Consider the following 27,087-nt stretch of genomic DNA (forward strand, 5'->3'; position numbering starts at 1 on the left):
TATAAACAAACATTTCAGAGAAATGCAGGTTAGCTAAACATACTTTCATAGGCCTTGTGCAGAAATTAATAACCTTGACATTTACTTTTAATTTATAAATACACAGCAAAATCTCCAGTGTTAATTTAACACTGGAGATTTTGCTGTGTACCTCTTTTATGATTTTATGCTATAGCTTATGTATCAATTCGTCCCCATTTGTCCTAATGCAATATTTTTTTTTCATCTGCTATATTATTTGCAGTATTTAGTTTCTGTCATTTTTATGAGTAACAACATAGTGATCTAGTCTCACATGCTATGGCCTTCTGTTACAGACAGACTTACAGACCCGTGTGAGCACTCGAGATGTTGTCAACAGCTTCAAGAAACAGACTGACCCTAGCTCCTACTATAGCACCAGTCCTAATCCCAATCCTGGTACTACCCCCAGTTCCAGACAGCAAAATGAGAGTCCAGAAAAAAGAACAGAAGCTGAGGAAAATCCTGACTGCGGCAAGGTAAGTAATAACTACCATTTAATACTTATTGATATATAAATATTCAGTGTTTATGAAGTCTTCTAAACTACTCAGTTAGTTGTACACATGATCAAAGTGGAGATGCATTGACTTGTTTAATACGTTAAATATTGTACAGTATGCATGTGCTTAACTGTGCTAAGCACTGTGTTAAACAAACTAATATACAGCATTAAAGACTTGAACTGCTACGGCAGTCCATTGAGTAATTTTGCTTACTTGAGTTTTTGATGACAAAAAATTAAGCAGAGCTTAAATGGATGTTGAAATGTTGCAGTAAGATGAGCTATGACACTTACAAAAATGCAATATTGGACTAGATAACAAGGCCAGGGCTTTAAAACGAGAAGTATAAGAAAAGCCATGTTTTCTTTAAAACAAAGCTTCTGTCTTTCACACATAATTTTTGAGGTTTGTCATTTTTATTCATTATTTATTTAATTAGGGAATAATAAAAACTAATTAAATTATACTAAACGTGTTTTCCATCCATTTTATTTAAAGAAAATCTAAATATGAGATTAAATGATATTCTTAATAATGGGGCTTTGCCAATTGTTATACCAACAATTATTTATTTACTTTTTACGTATGTAAAAACATTTCAAATGGTCATTGATTACTGAATACATTTTCTTCTCTACTGCAGTTAACCGGCTGTGAAAATTTAATTCAGACATACCAGACAAGCCTTAACACTGTTAAATTTTACCCCTGCACACTGTGAGTCAATTGAAAAGACTTCAAAAAAACTCTAATTGACGCTATATCCACAGGCTGTATCTACAGGCAGGCTGGTGAACTGCATGCACCTTTGGACTAAAAAATGCCCTCCAGCTGTGTAGGTCTGGCAAGAACAGTTAGATTGACATTTCAGACTTTTTATACCACCGAGCTCAGTTGACCTTATTCAAACAGCAGTCATTTTGAACAGCTGGGGTCAGAAGGTACTGAGGAAATGTCTTTGAATGTCAAACTAGTGTTCAACTTATATGTTAAAACTTCATATACAGGGTTTAAATTTTCACCAGTCTGAGCAGCAACAGACATAGAAACCTCCCTGCTTAACACATAACTTAATATGTTTTTAATTCTGGTAATAGGCTGAATATTTAAAATTGATGTGTCATTTTTATTAAAAGGAACTCAACATTTGAGCCTCAAGGTGTACATTTACTCTCCTGAAACTCATCTAGGCTGTTATAAACACATATTTTCATTGTTTGAAAAATCCTGAATTTATAATCCATATTTTGACCTATGAAAGACACCATTACTTTGTGTGTGCAGTGCACTTAGGGTAAATTAATGGCACTCCAGAGCGATCATTACAAGGTCGCCATTATAAATTATGAAAAAGAAATGTCACATTGTGCTGCTTTTGATTGTGATTACCAGTCCAAAGGAAAGAAGAGGGTTGATTTTAGTCTTCACAGCTTTCTTGTCAATAGGAAGAGGAGAAAGAAGCAGGAAAGTCCTGGGCCCTGTGCTTCGTACGTCGCTCACTACATCCAAGATCAAATGAAACATCCAAGACCAAACCATCGCGCTAACCGTGAGCGCGCTAATCCGGTTCCCCGAACACACCTGCTGTTGACGATTAGTACAGCTGGACGCAGTAATGTGACATCACTGGGTGTCGTAAAAGGGGCTACGCATCGATAGTAGAAACATTGATCGGCAACCCTCTGATTGGTCGGCGAAAATGTCGACAGGGCGCGTCGCTCGGTATTTTCGGCAGCAGAGCAAGAACTCTTGAGTGAGGGATTTCAGGAGTTTCAGAGTTTAATTAAAACGCAAGGGAACACTGCAAAGGCTGCAAAAGCAAGGAGAGAGGGCTGGCAGAAAGTTGCTGACAAATTAAACTCGTAAGTAATTTAATAAGAACAATAATAATGGAGTGGATTGATATAGCGCTTTTCAAGGCACCCAAAGCGCTTTACAATGCCACTATTCAGTCACTCTCACATTCACACACTGGTGGAGGCAGCTACGGTTGTAGCCACAGCTGCCCTGGGGCAGACTGACAGAAGCCAGGCTGCCATATCGCGCCATCGGCCCCTCTGGCCAACACCAGTAGGCGGTAGGGTAGATTTATTATATTACACTATATTATCCAATATTATATTACATTATATTATAATATGTTATATTATATCCCCTTTCACATTAGAGCCACAACAGGACCCACTAGAACATGGGAACAGGTAAAAGTGAAATATAGGAATATTCTACAGAATGGTAATATTTATCACTTATATTGCTTTTAGTCTCTTGGAAAGAGACCCTGAAATAATCTGTTTGTTTATAACAGCAACCAAGAAAAGGGCAGAGCAAAAAAAGACAGGTGGTGGTCCTGCACCCCCTCGTCAACAAGTTGGTTAAGTAAATAATACCCTCACGGGAAAATCGATATCTCTCTATGAGCACACTGTCGCGCTGAGCTAAAGGATCCTGTCTATCCCGCAATATACGCTGAATTCTGAGGACTCTCCTTATCAATCTTGCACCTTCCGCAAGGTGCTCGCGTATACGGACAGGACATGGCTGCGACAGGCTTCCCAAATCCACCTTCGCTTTTATAGCCGTGGTCTCTCATCTTGATTACACGAAAGTAATTTGCAATTGACTACTCTGAAATATGAATTACATCTGTAATAATCACATACATGTAATAGAATGTTAATAGTACATTTCCCTTTTTTAGGAAATGACCTGTATGTATCTGTGTGAAATCAATAAATGGATCAGGTGCTGCATTATCTTTAGTTACATTGATGTTATTTATTTATGGTGAAACAGTGGTGGAATATCGCTGTTGCTTTCGTATAAATGAAGCGGATACCTGCGTGGCCGCGATCTAATCCTGTTTACATAAAGTAAACCTGCTCCCAGCAGGTTTACGCTTACGGCTCTGTTGCTATGACAGCAAGTCCCGGATGGGCTTCGGGGAACCGAACGATCCTGGATCACGCGAAATCGTCAACAATCTCATCCAGCTAACTCACTTAGCGCGGTACGAAGAACAGGCCCCTGGTGGAGTAAGGCTTGTTGTATTTGATGCATTAGTTTAGTTAAAGCCATAAAGATGTGATAACCAAAACCAAGTGTGCCTAAAATGCACTTTGATAAGGAGTCTAAATGCTGTCAGAGAGCAAGTAAAGGTCAGTTAATTTGTGTAGTTCTATGAAAGCTAATTTCCATTACTGAAAAGAAAAGAAAAAACAAAACTCAGAATTGAAAAAAAATAACAACATGAAAATGTTGACTTATGGATTTTTTTTTCAGTGGTGGAAACAAGTTTTGATACATCCAACACACAGGGTGCTTTACACAGGCATAGAAAGGAGTACGGCGACACGTTTAACTACGCTTGCTGAAGTACCACAACCACAATTTATGGACACCTGCAGTTGTTCCGGTGTTGTGTTCAATAACAGAAGAAGAAGGAAACAAAAACAAAACACCAGCCCACTGTAATCTCCAACTATGCTACACAGTTTTGCCTCATTAATCTTTTTTATGTGACATCCCTCTGGTGATAAATACATGAACACGATAGCCTTTCATGCTGTACTGTTTAGGCCCAAATCGGCTTGATGTTTGATGGCCTGCAGTGACGTGAAAAATTAAACCTAACGTAATGAGTCTGCTTTGAAAAGGAGTAGAAAGTACAAATATTTGTTTAAAAATGGGTATAGTACAGATACCTTAAAATTCTACTTAACTACAGTAGTGAAGTATTTGTACTTGTTACTTCCCACCTCTGTTTTCCACTAAGCAGCAAACTGTTCATTATGGTGGTCGCTTTGTCTGAAAGTGAACCAACAGTCAGCAGGAACCTGACAACCAACAGTGTCACCAGCTCAGCAAAAAAGTGCATGTTGTTCTTCAGCTAAGAGTGATGCAGCTACTTAGCTGGATACAGACATATTGGATGAAGGTAGACAGTGGCCAGGCGAAGTGTGTGAGTCAATATTATGGATTGTGTTTGTGTGTGAAAACAACACTGACTTGGATTAAAAAGTCAGACAGCTGCCTCGTCCCTTCTATCATAGTTGTCATTTTAATGCACATCTCTGATAATGGCAGTTAAGCTTTCCTGCTCAGTTAGGTTGTGCTTGGGCTTAAAAAGAGGTTCTTGGAGACATTACATGTTTGCCTTCCTAGAGGATCCAGAGACTGTGACCAAGACTGGTACAAATATTTGACATCATTACCCAGAATGCAGTATGATTTAAAAACAGCAACAACTGCAACAAAATAAAAACGACGGCTGCCTTTGTGTGCAAAATTTATTAAACATTTTATCCCCGCCAAAAGACAGCTACTGTTTATTTTTTTAATATCACATCTAAGGGGCTGGTTGTAGGCTGCAATTGTATTAACTACTCATTAAATGATCCACTAAATTGTAAGCTAATGTCCAAATCCCCCCCCCTCCCCCGCCCCATTTCAGATGTAAATATAAGTATCTCTTAATAGAAAAAATAAGAGCACTCATTAAACAATTTTTATGCTTATAGTTCAGTGCAGCCATTTCGCATAAGAGCATAAGAATAGAAAGAATGGCAATAAAAAATAATAACACACATCAAGGAAACAGTTAATACCCACTTAAACAAGGACACAAACACAGTGTCAGGCTTGCTTTCAGCACCACAAAGCTATTCAGAAAAGATGGAAGTGAATGAAAATCTCCAACAGATTAAACAAAAGTAACCACACATTTTTTCCAAGCAAAACCATGGCAACACCTTCAGTAATGATTTTTTTCTTTGTTTTGACTATGTTTATTACATTTTTTCCCCGAAACATTAGGCCATTTACAAAAATAAAGTAGAAATAAAATATTCCAACATCAGTGACGATTAAAAAAAGATAAGTTAAGCAAGACTCAATAAAACATAATAAAACAAAAACAGTCCCTTAAGCCCAGTCCCACTCCCACTCACTACCAGACAAGAACTATACTGGAATCAATAATTTCTAAGGCAGGAGAAAAACTAAAAACAGTCAAATATACGTACTGTATGCGAATGAATAAATAAATGTTACATCACCAACACAGAAAAGAGTACAGTTATTCAGCTATAAAAAGTTAGATAGATTTAACTCATGAATTTGACAATACTTACACAGAAATTTACATTTGTAGAAAACAAACATATAAACCCAACAAAGACAGCAATCTATTATGAATGTAGTGCCTGAAATCAGACCAGCATTTGTCAAAAAGATGTCTTTTTCTTTGGAGATTAAATGAAGCGACATGGAGATGAAGGTGGGGTCTGAACTTTTTCATAGGAGAGAAATACGAATATTGCCAGCAGTCATGGCTGGTTTGATATACTGTGCCTGGTTTCTTTTGACAGGGGGGGACATCAGATATGTCCTCTAAAAGGGCTAATCTAGGTGAAGAGGGTATCTCACATCTGACAGTCCTGTATATCCTCTCTTATTGAGCACCAGTAATCTTTTAGTTTATTGCGTGTCTAAAACATGTGGATAAAGCCATCTGTTTCTTTTTTACACCTAGAGCAAAGATCAGAAGTTGATTCAGGAATGATAAGTTGAACATGTTGCATCTTACCAGCACAAAAGCTGCTGTGTCAGGGAAATCAGAGCTACACAGGAAATAAGATTTCATGGCAGAGAACAAAAACAAAAGCAAAAAAATATCTACCAACTCATCTATGGGAGTTTAAGCAGATTTGTTTTGTTTGGTTTCCAACTGCCGAACGCTTACTGACTTTTGTTAGTCACTGTGATATGTGTGTACAACAATCATTGTTCTTTTACCTCAAATGAACTTTACTATGAGGAACAGTTTCTATTTTCAGCCTTATTTCAGTTGACTTTATATTTAGAGGTCTAATATAAAGATAGATAAAGAGTTCCTGTTGCCACTAAAATGATGCATCAACAAGGGTATTGCCAAGGTTACAGCCACACTCGTACATATGCATATTTTAGGTTTTGCTTGTCTTTGCCTTTAGAATATGAATACAGGTCAGTTCCTGCAGCACACAAAAACTCATTAACTGACCCCCTTCATTAAATTGCAGTCATCAAAAAAAGCCCTGAAAGGTTTAGCACCATCATTCTGATTATATTTGCTATGTTAGGATATCAGAAAAACAGTTTTTTGTGAGTAGTATTTGATTTGTGCTAACACTAACACTAACCTTTATCAGTAGGAGTCTTATCATGCACGAGGGTGCTTCTTACCCTTACATCACACTGTTTGCCATCAATCCCTGTAAGTACATTGATGAAACAACTCTTCTATTGCAGATGTTAGTTAGGAGTCATGGAGAGGAGAAAAAGGTGGGAATCACTGAAGATGATAACAAAGGATTTCTACCCTCACTCCTTAAAGGAGAGTACAATGAGGAGGAGTCTGCAAGATCTTTCCAGGAGGCGCTCAAATTATGGAGGGGGAAGAATGATGGAGTCTGGATACCTGCCAGACCAGGTACACTAAATTGAACTGATTAAATTTACCCAGTGTTTTGACACTAATGATAATGAGAACATAATACTTATCTTTTATTGTTTGTTTGTTTTTCAATTTCAAAGCAGTTTTTGTTTGTAATTCACAGTCTTGGAATGGCTGCCACTGACTAGCACTCTCACCTTTCAGCAAGGTCGTCTCTGGTTCCTTTCTGTGTGGAGTTAGTATATGCTCCCTGTACCTGTGGATTTACTTTGGGTGTATCAGCTTCCACCCAAGGTCCGAATGCATGCTTGTTAGACTAATGTTAGGTCAACTGGTGACTGTAAATTCAAACAGTGGTATTTTGACTTGGACAGACTGCAGTGACTCTCAAACAGACTGTTAAGGGTTTGCAAATAATTGCCATCTAATTCATACAGTCTGTATTCACATTGCAGTCAACTGGATTCAGTCTTGGAAACAAAGTGAATGGACTTCTTTAACTTTGGACTTCCAGGCACCTTGTTTCCAAGCTCTTTGTACCACCATGCCCTGAATGACTGAGAACCTACACAGACAAAGTGGGAAAGATGTTGGTTGTAAAATATTGTACACATCACCTGCATATCAAAAATTATGCTTACCTTTTATGTGAATGTGACATCTTGGGTATAACTGGGAAACACTAGGAGCTTTAACTAATGGGTGCAGCGTTCCACTGCTCCTATGTTTTGATTGCTTCCTATTTGCTTTTGTACTAGTTTTGTTTTCTAAAACTGCATCTCATTAGCGTTAGATTCACAACAGGTTGTTCATCCAGCATCAGCGTCAACTGTAAAATATCACTTTTGATAGAAGGGGACTTGAATTTCTAGAAATAAATGGCATTTTACAGCTCCTTAAAGATATTTGAAGTGGATTTGAATGAGTATTTTTATTCTCAGTTATTATTTTTGGGACCCAAGATTTTTCTTTAGCCCTGGCTTGAACCTCTCTCCACGGATGAAAAAACAATCCTTTACGTTATTAAAACTCTGTTGTACCAGAGGATAGGTGATCTGCTGGAGGGCATTTGAGTTGGTTTGCACTGGACCATACCTTGTATCTATTCTATTTCTTCTTCTCTAGTACCACCTCCTCACTTTCCACTCTTGTCAATCTATTGCTGGGCTCGAATACTGTGCTGAAAGTTAGTTGAGGATTGAAAAGTAGCAAACTTCATTTCTGCATTAATTTAAAAGCCAGAGTGCTCTTTAAAAGTGCTTAAATGCTAAAGAAAATTATGGGGTTTTTTTTTATCATGAAAAGTGGTTGTTTGAAGATTAATGCCATGTTCATCCTATCTGCCTTCACTGCTGAGCTTGTGTGTGTGTGTGTGTGTGTGTGTGTGTGTGTGTGTGTGTGTGTGTGTGTGTGTGTGTGTGTATGAACATGGAAGCATATGATGTTTGGTGCTTGATGGAAAAAAGTTGAGACCAGCTCGGTTTTGATTTGTAATCTGTCACACCCATGGCACACCATCTGTCGGTATCAAACTTCCAGCCTCCATTCCGTCGCAGTGACTTGTAGCTAGTTGCTCCTGCAACACACACTTCCTGCAGTGGAGTGGAATAGAATGTATGTGGAGCACTGTATAGCTTCACTACCAAGCTGCAGTGTCTAACTACGGCTATCAGATTAATGTATACACTTACATTTGTATTCAGCTTTTACCAACAAATATATTTTTTTCTCAGCTCTTTCTCTTTCCTTCCTTTGCATTTTCACCTACTTCTCAGTTTTCCTGCTTTCCCTCTCCCTGTATCTGCTCTGATCTGGTCTTACAGAAAGTGCTTACCACTGCAGTAGGAGGGTAATCCATGGCTGTTGCATATTGAGATAATGAGAGGAGTGTTAGGGGTGCCCTACTCCACACCACAGCACTAATCGCCTCAGCTTTGTGTATGTGTATGTGTACACGCGCAAGTGTTCCAGGCAATTTTGTGTCTTTTCGCAGATATTGTGTATCTGCATCTGCAATAATGTTTGTGCGCTCAGGTTTATGCGGGTGTGTATTATTAGCACTATTATTCCAGGTTCTGTATATGTGTCTAGGTGTTTGTGCTTTTTATTAGACCTCCTATTTTCTCTGCTTTACTGCGTGAACAGACTCTGCTCCTCTCTCCTTTCGCTCTGCTCTGCAAATTGCTACTAGCCCCTCCAGCCCTAATTATTTCTGTCAGGCCAATGGCACCCAGGCCCAATTTAAAGCTTCCACTGAGGACTGCCAAAGTGTCTGGAGTACAATCATAACATGTCTCCTTCTTATTTCTATCTTTTATTTTCTCTCATGCGCTCACTATGTTCCTTTAGTATTTCATACATCTTTTTTCTTATTCCCACAGGGCTCTCTCCTGTCTGTTTGTGTTTTGGCACTTTTGGCATGGTGACAAGGTGTTTTCTCACTTTTTGAGGGGAGTGTGTTGAGAAGCTGCCGGATTATGTTTTCCTGCTACCTATTCTACCTTTCTGAATCTTTTTTCCTTTGGGGCATTTTTTTCCACCTCTTACATCTTAACTTTATTTTTGTTTGATGTCCCTCTCCCCATTTCCCTCCAGTATCAGTGTCAGCTATGGCGACCCAGACTGCCCTCCCTCCAGACAGAGAAGCTGAAGGACAAAGAAGAGGAGGGGGGGGAGAGAGGGTTCCTGTCAAGGTGAAGTTCACAAAAAACAGCCTTACCTACATGGACAGATTGCTGCTCAAGAAGCACCGGAGGTACAGATAGAAATGTGCATGCATCACACATATAGTTAATATTCCAAACCATGTTGAGGCTTCTGTCATGAGCTTCAGGCAGTAGGTTCAGTGAAAAGTTATGCTTCTCCCCTGTTCGTTATTCCTTGCAAATGCTTTATTGTTTAGAATGATTAAGAGCTTTAAAAGCAGTATCAGCTCAAAGTTTTGGTTTTGATTTATTTATGTTATCGTGTATTTGGCAACAACTTTTAATGCTATAACCAACTGCTGTGACTTTTCCTTAAATAATGGCTAAATGGTATTTTGGCGTTTTGTGTAGGCCAAACGTTGTTATTAATGTGTCAGATGTTTGTTTAGTTGATCATATTTAGATCAGTAAAATGAAGCTTAAGATGCTCACACTACCTTAGCATTCTTTGTCTATTTTAGGAAAAAATTTAGGCTTTTGTGCTGAATTTGTTCAAAACTGCACGCCTTCTTTCTCTCTCTCCCCTTTTCTTTCTTTTTTTAAATTAACGGTGTCTAATAACATTACAGGCAGGCAGGATCAATAATGTCTGCTGCCTAGCTCCAACATGAAGGTTATCATTTTATTAGCCATAGCTGCTTACTGCTACCTTAGTGATAACAGATGGCTAGTGTGATTATTGGGTAATTGCTAATAGTTAGGTTAGATTAATGTGTGCAGCAGCCAGGTTAACAGTTATAACCGCTTATAACTACTTCAGTGTTCCTCACAAAATTCTTCATAATGGCTGGGGTGCTGGTTTTTAAGATGCTTTGCCAAGTGTGTTGTGCTGCTGTTCATGTGTTTATGGCTTTGTTCCTGCCTGTCTGCAGCTGTGCTGTGTGAAAATGTTTTGTCGACTAGAGGACCTGAAGACAGCACTGTTGGTTTCAAGGCTGTTGCAAATGAATCAATGCAGTAGTAAATCTAAGTATTAATTAATAGCAGAGTATAAATTTTATAACTAAGCTACTTGGTACATGTGCTGCCTATGATACCTATGGTACCGACGTATCATTGTCACCAGATAGATGTCTCACATGTATCTGATGACATCTCTGTTACGCAGATACAACCACACGATCGAGGTTTTACGTCAACTTGTCCTTGTAGCATCATATACACCCTTAGTTTCTTGCTGCCTCCAGTAAGGGGTCAGAGGTATACCACGCTGTGCACAAACACACACATACATAGATTTGTTATGATACTTTTTGTTACCACGGAACTTGTTTCTCTTGCTTCTCTGTGGTCTTCATAACCAGCCGATATCAGTCACCAGTGTATAGAGCAGTTTCTTACTACTTATTGTGCAGTACACCGCCTGCAGGCTTGGCTTCAGCAGGTCCCATTATTACAGCCTTTATTTAACCAGCTTCTTTTTGGGCTGAGTAGTCCACTGGAGAGCAGGTCAGGGATGAGGCAAGAAGAGTGCAGTTTCGGGCCCTCCGACTGCCTGAGCAGGAACGCTCTAAGTCCCCAGCTGTAGCAGCCTTTAACTGTGGAATAGACCAGAGAGCCAATCTAGAGTGCAATAAGCCTGCAGCGGTGATGGTGGCAGAGCTTAATGGAGAGACAAAGAGACTGGCTGGTAGAAAGAAAGTCGAGGTTGAATTTTAACAAGCTTCAATAATAATGGGAAAAAGACTGAAGGAAGGAAGGAGTTTAGTGGTGGAAAGAGCTTTAAAGAATTCACTAGAAGTGCTCAGCTATATTAGAGTCATAACTCTACCATCTTGGTAGATTTGTGCATGGCCTGCAGGTTACAGAAAGCAAGCTTGTGACCGGGGGGGTGCGTCAGTTTGATTTCCTGAGCTGGCTAGGCGGTGTGGTCAGGGTAAGTGAATGCTCGTTCTTCCATCAGCTGCCAGAGTCAAAGTATCTGTGATCAAAGCACTGAACCCTGAAATAAAAGTCTGCACAGGCTTATATAGAACTGACATCTGAACTGACCCTCACCTGCATTTACTGGCTGGTTTAACTGTGCTAGATGATTGCAAAATTTAAGACCTGAGCCTGGCTTGATGTAAGATTTATTGCAATCCCAAAAAGTAGCTTTAAAGCACTTTTACATTGTCAAAGTACAAAAGAAAAAGAAATATTTCATACACCATATTATCTTTATGCACCATCAGGCAGTTTGGTCCAGGCTTTCTTATTTTGTATAATTTAAAATAGGGTGATAATGACAAAACCATTAGATTATTAGTTCATACATAAAAAAAGAGAAAATCATTTTTAGAGATCATCTGCAGGAACACTTTATCAGGGCTGGTCACTGCTGATCACTTGGTTGAAGGTTTTCTCCTCTATCTTTATTTTTTATTTTTTTACTGCTCTCTAGCGAAAGCTTAAATGTGCAAACAGCCTAAGGCTAGTAAGTGAGGCTACATCATGTGAAGTACTGTACTGTTTGCAAGAAGAAGAGAGCTAGCTTGGTCCATGGAGGACTAAGGAGAGGCAAACAGTGTTCAGGATTAAATAAAGTAATCTACAAAGTCTGCCGCACATTTCCTGCAGTGGGAAGTTGGGGTATTAGTGTGTGTTTTTTCCTTTCTTTCTTTTTTCCTTTTTTAAAAAAAATCAGAATGCAGCAGGCTGATTTCACAAAACATAAGGGAATAGTGTGTTGGACATATGTAGGTATGCATCTGTCAATCATGCAGGAACAGAATGAGGTGATAAAGGGAAAGAGGAAAACATGACACTTAATAAGTTACTTAAATTGTTACTTAAATTACTTTTTCTGGCTGGGGTCTATCCTTATTCACTGTTCTAAATATGATTTCTGTGTTTTCAGAACACCAGTTGAAATATACCCATCATCTCAGGCCGTCTCTGCAGATCAAAAATGTCTGCCTGCTACAACCGCTGAGGAGACTCCCAGCAGTATTAATGGTAATACACATGCTAATATGTAACTGCATAAAGAAGTACATCTGTAAGCCTATGAACATCTTTTGACAAACAAATGAGGAACACAATCATACTATGTTCAGAATTGTGTATTTTCTGCTGTACACATCACTTTTCTGAAATACATCCCAGAACCAGGCTCTCTACCAAACAAATAAACAGCTCAGGACTGAGTAGTTTGACAGATAACACAAGTGCAAATCTACACACACTCCAAACACACACTTATACAGAAACACACAATGGCAAAATCTTTCCCTCTCAATGGGTCAGACGTATCAGTACCTGCCCATCCAACTGTGGCACTGTGACGGGTAATCACTGGCTGTGATTGTGTGGGCAGAGGGCTGTTAGAGGTGTCTCAAGCCTGACAGGGTAAGGAATGGGGTGAGGGGGAAGTCAGCCTGTAGTGTGGAGCACACGATCTGGAGCTCATCAGTCAGTACTAGTGTCCTGACTTTTTGCCCCCAGCTGAGGCTGAAAGGAGACATATACCAAGATTAACTCTCCCCTTCCAAACCTCTGGACTCAGAGGCTGTCAACTGCCTCTCATCATATCAATCAAGATTCACTCTAAACCTGACCTTGTTAGGATCTGCTAGTCCTTGCTTTCCCCCCTTTCCGAATAGCTGTCTATCTCAAATCTTTCTTCAGTCAAAATTTCCTGTGTTTACAGCAGTAATGATTGATAAGAAAAAGTGACTCAAATTCTCTTTAAATGTGTTTAATAACAAGAGTGCATTTCAGAAATAAATATGTCAGCATCTCTCTGCTGTGCCCACATAGTGATTCTTACAACAACGTACATTCTTACTATCAAAATAACCCAGAACAATTTATTTTGAAGGAGAACCTGATTGCACACCTTATTTGTTGCTAGACAGGAACTGCCCTTACTTTATAATGCTTAGAAAGCTATTAGAGGACCAGGTCAGGTCTTGGTGTTTATGACCCTGAGAGTTTAGTTGTTTATTTTAAAGAGGATTACACCACTGTATCCAAGTGGTTTTAACTGTGGCTACAAATTGTCTATTTGCCCTTGAATAAACTTCCCAAACAGAAGGTTTCTTAACCTCCTTTATCCCAGAGCTCACTTTTTTGTGCTTTTTTAATCAAAAATGAAGCCAAATAGTTGATAATTTTCATATAAAAGAATAGCATTGACTGCATATCCCTTTATTGAATGTATGAAATCATAATAAACCAATACAAACTCAGTTATGCCTCAACAAAACTGCACATTAAAGCCAAAGACCTTCTAGAAACATGTCTGGCAGCCTTTTAGCCATCTTGATATGATTCTAGGACTTTTGAAACAGCGTATATACATTTTACTTTAGATAAGCTTTAACCCTTTCACGCATAGTGGTCACTACAGTGGACAGCTATTCAAAGGCTGTTCTTGTATTTGTGACAGTGTTGATGGTAAACATGCACATAAACCACTACATCTGACACTGATGTATCACTCCATACCCTGCCACCCACTCACCCACCTAAGTGGACATGTAAAAAACTCTTTGAAAAGTCCATGTTTAAAAAATGAAGTTCAAAAATCTTTTTTGTTCATGCCTAAAGATGAATAAAAAGTCCTAATTGAGGTTGCCATAATTCATGCATGAAAGGGTTAATTTCAGTGGTCGTTTCGACCACAAGTATTTTGTAGACTTTGCCCAAAATGACGTTTTAAAAAGCTTTTTCTTCCTGAATGTCTTTGCCCTCAGATTTCAATTGAATGCCATGTAAATGTTAGTCAACTGGAGTTATTGATGTGAAAATACATGCACTTATTTTACAGGACTGTTCTTAAGTAAACTTTATTTTGTTTTGATGCGCTGTTGTAGGAAATGATACAGAGCTTTCAAGATCTACACTTACATATTGATAGACTTAGATTTGCACATTTATTTACAGCTCTTACCTGCTTGTAATAGAGAGTCAAACAACTCATTATTCCTTCATCATCTCCATACTCTCAAATCAGTGAAGTGCTAATTATATTCTAACTCCTTTTATAATATAAAACAGTTATTATAATAATAACACAGTTATTCATACTACAGCTTTCATTTCTCTACTCACAATTTAATAATTAATACTTTGTTTTGGTTATATGCAGATGTGAGGAAGACAGCAGTGTTTTTTCTCCTTTTCTTTTTTGGGAAATGTCGAGCTGTTTAGCAGCTGATAAACTATTCCTTCCACCTGCTTCAAACTTTTCTAATGCATGCAAATTACAACAGGTTGGAGAATCTCTCCTCCTCTCCTGTCTTTGAATATAAAAGGGAGGGCATTGTGTGTGTCCATGAATAATAAAAGCTGTTTTCTGGCGGCATGTTGGGAGCGCCCCCTTCTTTTAAATTCTCATTTTCGTGAGCTGTCAAACCCATGTGGTGATGTGATAGAAGGATTGTTAGTGAGGGAGAGAAGAAGAAGGCAGAACAGCATCATTAGCAAGAGTGAAAGAATGGCAAATTAACTGATAGAAAAGGAAATTTCATGTATATTCATGTGCCAATTGTGTTGGTCATGATAGGATAACAGTATAACATGGTATACTGTTTTGTATGTTGCATAAATAGCCATATAAACGGTAATAGCTTGTAAATATTTGCTTGACATTAAAACCTGTCCCAGAGATAGTAGACTATTACAAATGTCTGGTGTAATTTTTTGAATGGGAAAGTAGTTTCCTTAGCAGTGAGAGCATTACTCAGCTCCTGCTGTGTCAGCAACATAGGAAGACCTAAGTGTTCACCTGTATCACTGTGGCCTCCTTTACATGTAGGAAGAGATTAGAAAAGAAATGCTGGTATCAGGTTATCATGGCACATTCATCAACACGTTGCTGATGATACTTCTTTATGCCTATGGCTGGGAGTTGAGTTTTGGCCTGGTCTGTAACCGATGCTTAAGATAATCTGTACATTTAATAGTAAATTCTCTGTCAGTGCAAATGATGAATAATAAATGGCTTGCACTTTAAGTGACTAGAAATCTACTAGTACAGAAAAAAAATCACCTTTTATATTTATGTTCATCTAGAAGTAGCTTTATAAGTAAAAAGTACAAGCTGTAACAAAGCAGAAAGAAAAGCAACTGATTCTTCAGGTCACACCATCAACAACATATCAGAAAGCACGGCTCTGTCTCTTTTTGTTTTCTTTTGATTGTGTGTGTGTGCGTAGCTGAGGAGGAGGATTTTCGCCACTACTGTGCATCACTGTTTGCTGTCCCTGTCAGCATGGGTGGACCTGAGCCACAGGTTACTACACCTGAGTCATGCCTCCGCATTGAAGTCCTGGATGAGGTGAGAATAACTGGAGTATTTTATTTTAAAGGATTACACCTCAGTGACCACGTCTACACATGACAAACAAGGAAAAATAATGACAAAAACTCAACACCTGTGCACATGACTTTACAACACTAACATATTTGTTCTTTCTCTTTTTTTCCCGTCTAAATCATGTGTCACAACACTGATCTCATTTGTTGTCCACAGACAAGCAGAGACAGGAGGGGACTCAGTGCTGCTGAAAAGAAGGCAGACAACAGCACAGAGTAAGGCTCAAAGAAAAAAAAGAAAATGTAACATTCTACAGGAACCATCATTACTAAATAATAGTTGTTTAAGCTTACTAATTATTTTGTAAATGTTATTGGTCGGTTAGTTATCAACTTGTTGTAAATGTTTATTAAATACATTGTAGTACAGAAGCATTGTTTGGATGGCTAAAAATGAAAATGTTGTGGAAGCTGATAGAAGTCATCAAAGATTGTGACAGTAAAGGTCGTTACACATCTACTGTAGCGCGTTTTGCGAAAAAACAACACGAAATTCGGAATTTTCTGGAGCCGAGTTTACCTTGTAACGTGTATCAGAGTTTTTACAACAAATTCGTCCTCAGAAAACACACGGAAAGAAAATGAAACCAACATCAAGCGATGATGAGCAGGTCCTGATGTTTTTAAACTAGAAAAGGAAGAAAAAGAGATACTGGGTTCATACAATTCTCAGGAGAAGGCAGCAGCGGGCAGAATTTCATGGTTTGATCCAGGAGTTGAAGCTGTATCACTGCTGCATTCAAGATTTTCAGGATGTCAGTGGTGCAGTTTGAACTCTTGTTAGTTAGAGTTGTGTGCAAGTCTGAGGGAGAGAAAGCATTTAAGAGAGCCGATTGACCTGGAGCATGTCCAGCTGTGTGTCTGAGGTAAAATAGTATATTTTTTACTTCTATATTATTCTATATGCAGTACTGTTGTGTGTTTTAAAGTCAAAAGTGCGCTTGTTGCCAAATGCAGTAGTCTGATTGTTCAGATCTGATTGTTTTGATCAGAAAAATACAAAAAACGGAAATGGTACAGATTCGTCAAGTGAATTTATGTGCTTGCTGTGAACAGCTGCATTTAACGCATGAAATATTTATTTCATGAAATATTTTTACAGATTTTACACGTCTGGTGTGTAAAGGCCTTAACTGTTAATTTACTAGCAGGAATATCATTACACAACATGTAACAGGAAACACTTGAGCAAAGTCAATTAAGGTTTTTGCAAAAATGTTAATTATTTAATTATTAAAACATATGAGTGCTGTTTGTGTCTCTCTGATTGACTTTTAAAAATGGACATAGATTCACAAATTTTCTCTATTCATCACTCAGGGTCCATACTGTTCAGTGGATTTCACAGAAAGGAAACTCGGTGGTGCCCAAAACAGCCCTACTAAATGATGGATCCTTAAGAGTCGGCCCTTCTTCGCCTGTTGCACCACTACAGTCCAGACTAGTTCAGAAGCTCAAACCATCTAAGCCTCAGACATCACAAGCTGGGCCCTCGATTAAATGTGAGCTCTCTATTTTGCAGCGAAAGAGTAAATGACATGCTTTTTTTAATCTGTATCAGACTGTAGAAGCCAGCAAGTTTTCTTTTAGATGTAGGTCACTTTTACATTAATATTTCTCACTTTATTCAGTTCTGACACACATACATAGACATACATAGAAAGGAAAGCATAGTACATCTGCAGTTCCCCAGGTATTAGGCAGTAGGGGATTGCAGTAACACTCTGTTGTGTTGCAATGTGGCTGTGATGGCAGAGAAAAAAAGGACATCTGTTTCAAAACTGCACTGAGGTTTTTCACAGCCTCCTGTATATTCCCTCATATTGTCATATGCGTGGCCCGCTGCTGTCTGTGATACTCTTTCTCTCTCTGCAAACCCTCTCCACACATTCCCTGCGCTCCTGAATGTGGACAGGGTCTCTCTTGTTAAAATCTTTGTCCATGTCAGCCAAAAGCCTGTGCAGATTATTGGAATTCTGTTTTCTCAGGTGTTTCTTTGTTTGTATATGTCCATTAATGCTGCAGTTCAGACTTGTGCAATTTGGAAGTGGTGCATAAATATTAATACACTGATCTAGTAAAGTAAGGAGAACAAGAAAAGTGACTGGAGCTCTGCATTCAAGCATAGTGATTCTGGTCTGTCTGAAAATCCTTAACAACCTTTTTTTCTTTAAGCCATGCTTATGAAACATTATCTGAACTCATGCTTACAAAAGCAACCAATGCACTGAATGTTATTTGTATCTTTTACACAGCACATCTATCTAAAAGCAAGCTGTCAACATGCCCCACTGCTGAGAATCCAACAGTTTCAGAGTCGTCAATCAAGACATCACCTGCAAAGTCACCTCGCCAATCTCCCCAATCAACAGCTGACTGTGGAGCACCACAACATATCTCCTTGTTACCACATTCCCAGCTTAAAACTCCCAAATCTTCAGCTGATGTTTCAGTTACGACTAGTAGCAGGTCGCCAATCTCAGATGAGCATCTCTCCCCTCCTCCATCCATATCATTTCCCCTTAGGTCTACTTTCACAGTTTCATCATCCAGCTCTACTGACTCAACCTTATTGCCCAAAGTGAACCATCCGGCCCCATTAGAGAAATGCTCGGACTCAGCTCTCTTGCCAGATCAACCCCAATCTTCCCGGTTATTTGTAGAGCCTATTTCCTCCCCAAAGATTTGTGAATCACCAAGAAGCAATCTGATGTCCCCAAAGGAATCCCAGTATTTCTTATGTGACCCAGAATCTCTTCTATCAGATAATCAACTCCAGTTGCCTTTGTCCCCTAAGACTACAAGTGCACACTCACCAGCAAAATACTTGGAACCAGCTCAATCACAAATAAGTGCTGTGGCTTCAGAAACCCTGTCAAAGTTATCTCTATTTGATGCGACCCCTCCAGATGAACACTCTACATATAGGTCAACTCCAACATTTGAGGACGCTCCAGTTATTAGGTCTGTTGAAACAGAGTCAACTCAGTCACAGGATACAAATTATAGCCCATCATCATCTCTCTTAAAAGTCACCCAAAATAACGTTCTTCCTGTTAAAGTGGATGAAGAAGAGAGGTTATCAGTAGGTAAGTGAAGTGCAGTAATGTGCCCACTCTGGTATTTATCTTTGTGTGTGCCTGTGGGCGTACTGATGGTGATGAGCAACAATTAGACCCAATATTTACTTTGTTTTTGTAATGAAAGTCTTGTTAATGGGTGCGAAATTAACTATTTATTAAGAGTGGTTTGTCTTAAACTGCTTTTGTGTGATTACATTACATTACATTGTTAGAAATCTTTGTTACAAATAGATGGACTCACAATGTGACTGATAAAAGCTTCTTTGTTACTGTCAAAGACAAAACAGTTGGTGAAAACAGTCTTTGTGTGGTTTCAGCTCATCTTCAGTTCTCTCACATGCTTATCATGTCATGTCACTTTTGTTTTTATTCTTGCAGCTATAAATTAACTTGGCAAACTACTCCGCGATGATCTGTTTGGCTTTAACTACAGATCTACTCTAGATTCACTCTAACAAAATGCAGATGAGATGAGAGATTTAATTGTTACCTTATCTTGTGAAGAAGCATTGCCAATTTACACCTCATACAATTAACAGCTCTTAGATCATATGATATGACATTTCCACCTCAGCTTTAATGGCCAAGGAGGGTTTGGTACAAGGTCACTCGCTAACAAGGTTGAAAAGCAGAGGTAAAGGGCATGCGTAACAAATACTTTCCAAATAACCGGGTAATAGAGGTTAGAAACTGTTTCGAGCAAGTAATAATTACATAGTCTGATATTTCTGTTAGTAGTTTAAAGTCTTCCTGAATGCAAAGGCAAATACATCTCTATATGCCCTACTTCCTAAATATTCTTTCCACTGCATAGCTACAATTTGTACATAGAGAATACTTCTATTATGAAGTCTATTTCTCATAAATTGATTTGATACATTTTGCATTTCAAGGCATTTGCTGAGATTTCTCGAGACCAGACAATAATGTCTGGGGAGTCAAATTTGGATCACAAATAGGAGAAAGAAAATAGGAGAAAGAAATGTCCATGTTTATGGATGGGGAAGCACAGGTCTTTGCAGTAAAGTGATTCCTAATAGAACACTTTGTCATGCCACAGTTTGAACACAATTCTCACTGGTCAGGCAGTTTATATGAATAAACTGCTTGTGGATCTTAGCAGTAATGGCTTTCTTTTATTCCACTGGGCTGTCAAAGCCAATTTAGATCCAGCCATAAAAAGTGTTCTTTTTCTTTTTATTAGTATTGATTAATGTTTAGTTTTTAAGTAAATACCTGACATAAAGCTACAACAGACAGGAAGGTAATTACGCAGCAGAGAATTGCCCTTCCCTCTTAGAGTACTTTCAGTGAACTTCATAGTTAATGTCATGCATCTCAATGTGTACAGATGTATGCCCAAAACAAATGGTTGGAAAGATAGGAACAGACTTTATTTGCTGTGTACATTTATGTGAATATCACTAAACATTTAGTACTACTACTAACCAATTAACTCTTGTAACTGAACAATCAAAGATTTGTGCTCAAAGGAGTATTTTGAGCTGTGTGGGAGTATTTACACAGCTCAAAAGTAAAGTATTTATTTGAGTTTTTTCCTTATTCTTTCTGTTTGGGTCTATTTGCGTACACATTACAGTCCCAGTCCTGAATGTGTATGTAATGGTTATGGTTTGCTAAGTGCAGTTTTATTCAGAAAAAAACATTACTAAAAGACTTTGAATTTGACTAAAGTCTGGGCTGTAAGTTCATAATGGCTTGTTCTGTCAGATCTGTTCCTGGTATTACTTTTAGTTTTCACACCTGCCTGTTCATCCATCTCCTCTGTGCTTTCCTTTTGGATCCTTCTGCCACTTACTGTAGCTTCTCAGCTGGTGTAACTCTAAAAGCTTGCTTCTTCAGCTTATTAAAGCTTTAAGGCCCTTTCATATGAAACATGATAAAGGCACCCTTGTGTTCTGAGACCCATTCTTTTCTATGGTTTGCACCATACATAGCCAAGTTTCCTGCTGCATGGAACAAAGTACAGTTCAAGTGCACCAGCTGGGCACATGTGCATGCCGTTGTCACCGCAACGTAGCGTGACATACGTTCATGTGGCCCATAGAAATGCAAAATTAATGTATACGTAAAGACTATGAGTGCTCTTAAAAATGACATATTACAACCAGAATGCAGCAGCCAGAGCAGCGCCATGTGAAAGGGCTGTTTTCATTGCATCATAGAGATGAAAATCCTGCTGCTGTGGTTTGAGTCATAATAAACAGTTTTTAGTCCAACATTGTTTGGATGACAATAATTCTGTAATAATAATAATAATAATAATAATAATAATAATAATAATAATAATAATCATAATGCCATAGCATTTTAGATCAAAGTCAACAATCATAGTCTATGAAACAACAAACAACTTATTGTAATCATAACTTAAAATAAACCTTTCATTCTCTAAACATGTATTCCTGGATTTTCGCCTGAAGACAGTGGCGATGATATGTCCAGTGATAGCCTGGGTCTGGATCCACTTGAAGAAGATACTTCAGATGAAGATTCACAGATGCAAGGGCATTTAATGAGAGGGAGCTCCAGAGAAGAGAATCCTGCCATATCTCATCTAGAAGATTCCTTTGTTCCTGCAGAGACAGAAACAACAAAAGACTTGCAGACTGATAAGTCAGAAGAGCTGCCAGAACTATCCATGGTAACATATTACTGTATTCCCAGTTGCTTTTGGTTCTTGAAAGAGGGAGCCTTGGATTACAGAGCTGTCATTGCATTATTTTCTCTGAATCAGTCTTCTCCTAATGAAGGAATATTATGCAAATTGCAAGTGGCTGAACTTCGTAAGTGGCTGCCAAATTGACAATCAGGAACGAATACAAAAGAGATTTGTCTTTATTGCTGGTGTAACTTGAACCTTAACCTATTAACTTTTTAACCATTCTATTTGCGACCATTGTTTCTGTGTGACTCATTTAAATTGTCCAATAATGACCTTAACTGAGACATTTTTCAGCCACAATATTAAGTGAGAAGTTTTTGATGCAGAGGTGCATATCTCTCATTTTAGCCGCACAGAGATTTTTACTGCACGAAATGAGTAATCTTGTATGACCTCCTTTGCTTCGCATAAGTGGTTCATTGCTGACAAATAACTGATTGAATTAACAAATGAGTCATTCTAGTCATCCACTGAACTTTATCTGGGAAATATCTTGAAGCTGAGTAATAAAACTTTTTGAAGTTCATTACACTAGACATAATCACTGCACTGAATGAGAAGGCTTCAGCGACATACAGTTAGAGTTTCTTATTGTAGCTGACCTGATCTATTAGATAACATTTGTATCACACTAATTACTTTACATTATTCATCTATAGCTCAGAGACATCTAAAGCTGTGGTGTTAAAGGTGCAAACCATTGAGGGAAGAAAAGAGTAACAGAGTGGATTAAAAAGGCAGTGCTTGAATGGTCCCAAATGACTTATCAGCCATTTAATGGTATGAATCCTTTATACTGTGACAGAGGAATGAAAAAAAAATAAGGAGGGTAGTGCTTTATTAAAAAGCTGGAATAAAATGAGGCTCATGATTGTAAAGGTGGTGGTTATCTGTGGCCTCTGGACCTGAATCAAACTGCTCATAAAATGATTAGATGGTATTTCTGTCTTTTTCTCACTCCCTCTCTCTGGACCCACCTCTTTGGTCCTCTGTGTATGTTTTTCTCTCTGTCTCTTTCCTTTGTTCAATCTTTTTCTTTCCTTCTGCCCTTTTCTTTTATTTTAACTTTACTAACAGTTGGCTAGTTTTATAGTTCAGGCAGCTAGTCATCATCCTTCTTATTATGAGGAGCTATTGGTCTGCACAAAGAGATCTCAAGGTTTTTTTTCTTCCTTTTTTGCAGCACACTATCATTGTATTTGGTCTCTTGCTGTTTCTTTGTGTTGTGTTGCCTCTCCTTTCTTTTACCCCGTCTTCCTCTTGTCATTCTCCATCCTTGCTCATTTCTTGCTCTGTGTGGCACTATTCCCACATGCCTTTCTTTCTATACTCTCCCAGCCCATCTGCAATGTCTTGCAAGGCTAGCATGCTAATGCATCAGATCTAATCTTATCTAAACAGAACTTCCACATTTTCTTCTGTCTCACAGGACGACACTTGCAAAGGGACGACAGCGAACCCACCACACTATTGTGAGATGCTCTCGCCAGCTCCAGGGGTTAATTAAAAATCAATTCATCAAGTTTGGATGAGAGAGGGAACAGTAGCTAGCTCATTTATATGTATTTGCACATTCTAAACAGAAAAATACAAATTTAACATGCTTACCTAGCTTGAAGTTAAATTAATATTGTTTGCTCTCTTGTTTTATCTTTTTGGACTGATTCAGGAAGGACTGTATTCACAGATAGTTTTAAGAGCAAGCTTTTATTTTGTATTCCACTGTACGTTACTCTCTTTCCATGTCTCTGCGTGTATCAACTTACTATCTCATCCTAACATGACCTGTTTTTTCTCACTGTTTTCATTTTGTCATTCCCCTTTTTACTGCTTCCCCCCTTCCTCCTTCCATCCCCCCTTCTCCTGTGTTCCTCCATCTGTTTGTGTATACCCTCAGGTAATGCACAACCAGAGTGCTGGGTCTGGATCAGAGCATTTCTGTGATCTGCATGGGTTTTCGCCTCTAGGTTTGGATATGATTGCCGGTCAACCAGAGACACCAGAACATGCACACTGTGACCCACTTCACACATGCCAGTCTCCACTGCGTGATTCAGACCCAACAGGTAGGTTAAAAAGGGAAAGTCTTTTAATGTGCATGAATAGTGTGCTTGAGATTTTATGCTTCAATTTCTTCAATTGCCATCCTGTTTTTCCTTTAAACAACATCAGAAAGTGTGGTTGCTGCTATTGTGCTTCATGAGATTAGATTGTGAAGATTACCTCTGTGTCCAGCTTTTGCCTGGAGATACTTTCCAATTTGCGAGCGTTATTCATGTCACTAAGGCCTCATAATAGGATTTAGAACAAATATGTAAAAATGTAGAGCTTACAAGACACACGAAAATGAGTTTTAAACCCAGAGGAGTGCTGGCTGCTTGGTGAAAAACGAGAGATTGGGGACAACACTGATAATTTACTGCTGGTGGGTCCAAAGGGAGCTTTCCTGTGATGCCGTTTTGTTTTGTGTTGTATGTGAGTGTGTGCAAGCCTTTGCTTTCAAATGCTTTGTAACCTCTGTGCTTCTTTCTACCTATATTTAGCTCCTCACTTTTCTTAACTTTAGGAAAACACAGGCTCACGCCTAATTCTACCTGCCTAAAATGTCGATATTTCATCACAAAGACTCACAAGTCACAAAGTAGTAATAAAGCCTGCATCCTTGACACATCACAGAAATTTTACTTTAGTTTAAGAGGAACTTTAAAACACAGAAAGCTAAAAAAGGTTACGTATTGTGATAATGTTACATCCAAATGAAATTAAAGTGTATGATCCTGTTCAAATACACACATCAGCCACAATATTAAAACTACTGACAAGTGAAGTGATCATCTCTTGTATTTTTTGACAATGTATTTTCCTGCTGGGGTACTATGGAACTGGGTATTTATGTAGTTGTTACTGTAACATGTATCCCACCCACCTTAGAACTGTTGGGCCCCTCACAATGACATCAATACACACCGGCATTGGCCTCCAGCAGGACAATGTGGCTCATCACACTAGAAAAACTCTCCCATAATCACTCAAGGAACACAGTGAAATGGTCATGGCATTGATTCATCAGATCCTACACCAACAGAGGTAACAAACCACAACCCAGAGGAACCAAATTATCGTCTGCCAGTGTAATGATGCAAGACTCTGTAGGATACCCCAAGACCTCCCCTTAACAGGACAGAGGTGTTTTGGTGGAACCAAGACAATCTACTGAGTATTAATCAGGTGGTTTTAATATTGTGGCTAACTAGTTATGGTTGCATAGTCATGGTATGCAGTAAGGTTTGTATGTAATAGTATATTACTTATTACCTATCGCTGTCATTTGCCTTTGGGAGACGATGTGGACTTTTATCTCCTGCTTTTGGTGTTTATTTCTTGTTTGTTACACCTTCCCTTCTGTAACAAAATGGCTTTAAGAATGTTGCACATTAACTGCAGGTGGTAGACCATGCTGTAGCCACTGAGAAAACTGCCTTCTGAGCGTAGCATTAATGTTCTATTTGTGATTGCAAAATGGACATTTGAAATGCTTCAAAACTAATAATTTGTAAATTGGATATGTGTTTATGCCCCTCGCACTGAACATCATAACATATGGAAGTCTAGCAGCCACATACAGTACTTGAATGCCATTTATCAAATCACATAGTTCTTAGTATACCTTGTATACTTGCATTTCAAACAGGAGTCAGTGTTTTTCAGCAAGCATTGTTTGCTTATTCCAGAATGACCCCATCAACATTTACCTTCATGAAGCGTAAACGGTCAACTCTCCGCAGTTTCTCAGAGCCTGCGTTAAATGAATAGGGTTGATGGTGAGAGACTCCCACAAGGGCACCGCTAGCCTCCTCGCACCATGCAGCCAACCTCTCGTCAAATCCCGCTCTGTCTCTGCCACCATCGTTAAACCTCCAAAGTTAATGAGAGAGAAAGGTTAGAAAGGAGGAATATCACCTTGACAACACTTCACACTCATTTATGTCCTTCCATCCCTCCATCTGTCTATTCTGTTTTTATCTTCTTTCCTTTTTTTCGTTGGCAAGACTGCAATCCAACAGGTTTTATATGTCTGCTGCTCTACAGTTTCACCCTGCTGTCCCTTTTTCCGTACTCCCTGTCACCTCATCAGTCAGAAAATTAGGTTGTTAGTGTGCAGTTTCTGTCAAAATGTGCATCGAGTCCAACAAAAGGAAAGACAGAGAGAGTCAGGCAGGCAAATAGGAAGGATAATGACCCACACACATATGCGCGCACACACGCACGCACACCACACATGCAGAATGGTCCCTTTAAATCTATGTGTGTTTTCCAAACTAGCTTCAGCCTTTTCCATTTTCTTTCGAGATGACAAACTGTTATGCGACTGCTCGCCCTTTCCCTCTTATTTATTTTCAGCTGATTTTGAGTAGTAAGTATGTTCTCCAGTCAGTAGTATTAATCAATTAATTAATTAGCTGACCACAGGAGAGAGAGCTGAAAACAGCAGTAATTGCATTGCAGCTGTCAGGACTGGTTGAGCAGCTTGTTAAGCAATATTTGTTTAGTACAGTTTCTGCTGATAAATAGACAAATGGATTATTTTATCAAATTAATTTACTTGAATTAATCTATATAAGTCACTTAGGCTAATAGATTATGTTATCTCCTTACAGCCGTGTGTGTGTGTTTCTTTTTACCTTGTTTTGTCAGCTCTGTTAACTTGAATGAGTATTTAGATCTGCAGAAGCCTTTGAAGGGGCTCATTCGTGTGTGACAATATTTGTGGAATAACATCTCATAAAATCCTAAAATTGATTCAGCATCCTTTTGTTATTATGAACTACTATTAAGTACCTTTGAAATACCACATTTTATGAACTATTGATGATTACAGTGATTTGTATACTTAACAAATACAGTGTAAAATAGTTTTACTTTAATTATCAAACAAAAATGAAATAAATATTTGTATTTTGTTTTGTCATCTTGCAAATTTTATAGTCTGCTGCATTCATATTCAGTCATAGCCAAAATGTTTTTCCATGTAGTAGTGCTGTAGAAAGGTCACAAACTAGACTTAGATAGCGAAGAAAATCCATTGCAGTTTCCAATTGCCTGCTATATGTCCAACTGATAGCAGCGTGACAGTGAATGATCTGTCTCTTTGTATTTTGTACATTTTGGATCCAGATATTCTGAGTCCTTTTTAAAAGCATGTAAAGGACAATATCAGAATGTGAAAGTGTGAGATGATATATTTTTTTAAAGAGCAACTGCAAGAGAACAAGAAGTATGCATTTTTATGAATCCAATATACAGGGAGTGCAGAATTATTAGGAAAGTTGTATTTTTGAGGAATAAT

The 27,087-nt window shown here is 38.5% G+C and overlaps 1 protein-coding gene across 2 annotated transcripts in view; it reads left to right on the plus strand.

The window, feature by feature from the left end:
* Positions 1-27,087, plus strand: part of zbbx (zinc finger, B-box domain containing) — a gene marked incomplete in the record, with an annotated part of 76,460 nt that overhangs the window by 30,422 nt on the left and 18,951 nt on the right. For both annotated transcript variants that reach the window (XM_014332954.2, XM_014332956.2), the window contains 11 exon segments: positions 318-500; positions 6,819-6,999; positions 9,559-9,718; positions 12,508-12,605; positions 15,812-15,933; positions 16,129-16,187; positions 17,292-17,473; positions 18,227-19,060; positions 21,499-21,719; positions 23,170-23,238; positions 23,638-23,806. In XM_014332954.2, the coding sequence (XP_014188440.1) occupies positions 318-500; positions 6,819-6,999; positions 9,559-9,718; positions 12,508-12,605; positions 15,812-15,933; positions 16,129-16,187; positions 17,292-17,473; positions 18,227-19,060; positions 21,499-21,719; positions 23,170-23,238; positions 23,638-23,806 (2,278 nt within the window).

This window comes from Haplochromis burtoni, unplaced genomic scaffold (genome assembly GCF_018398535.1).
Source record: "Haplochromis burtoni strain Fernald_Lab_line unplaced genomic scaffold, NCSU_Asbu1 Contig_38, whole genome shotgun sequence".
NCBI classification, from domain to species: Eukaryota; Metazoa; Chordata; class Actinopteri; order Cichliformes; family Cichlidae; genus Haplochromis; species Haplochromis burtoni.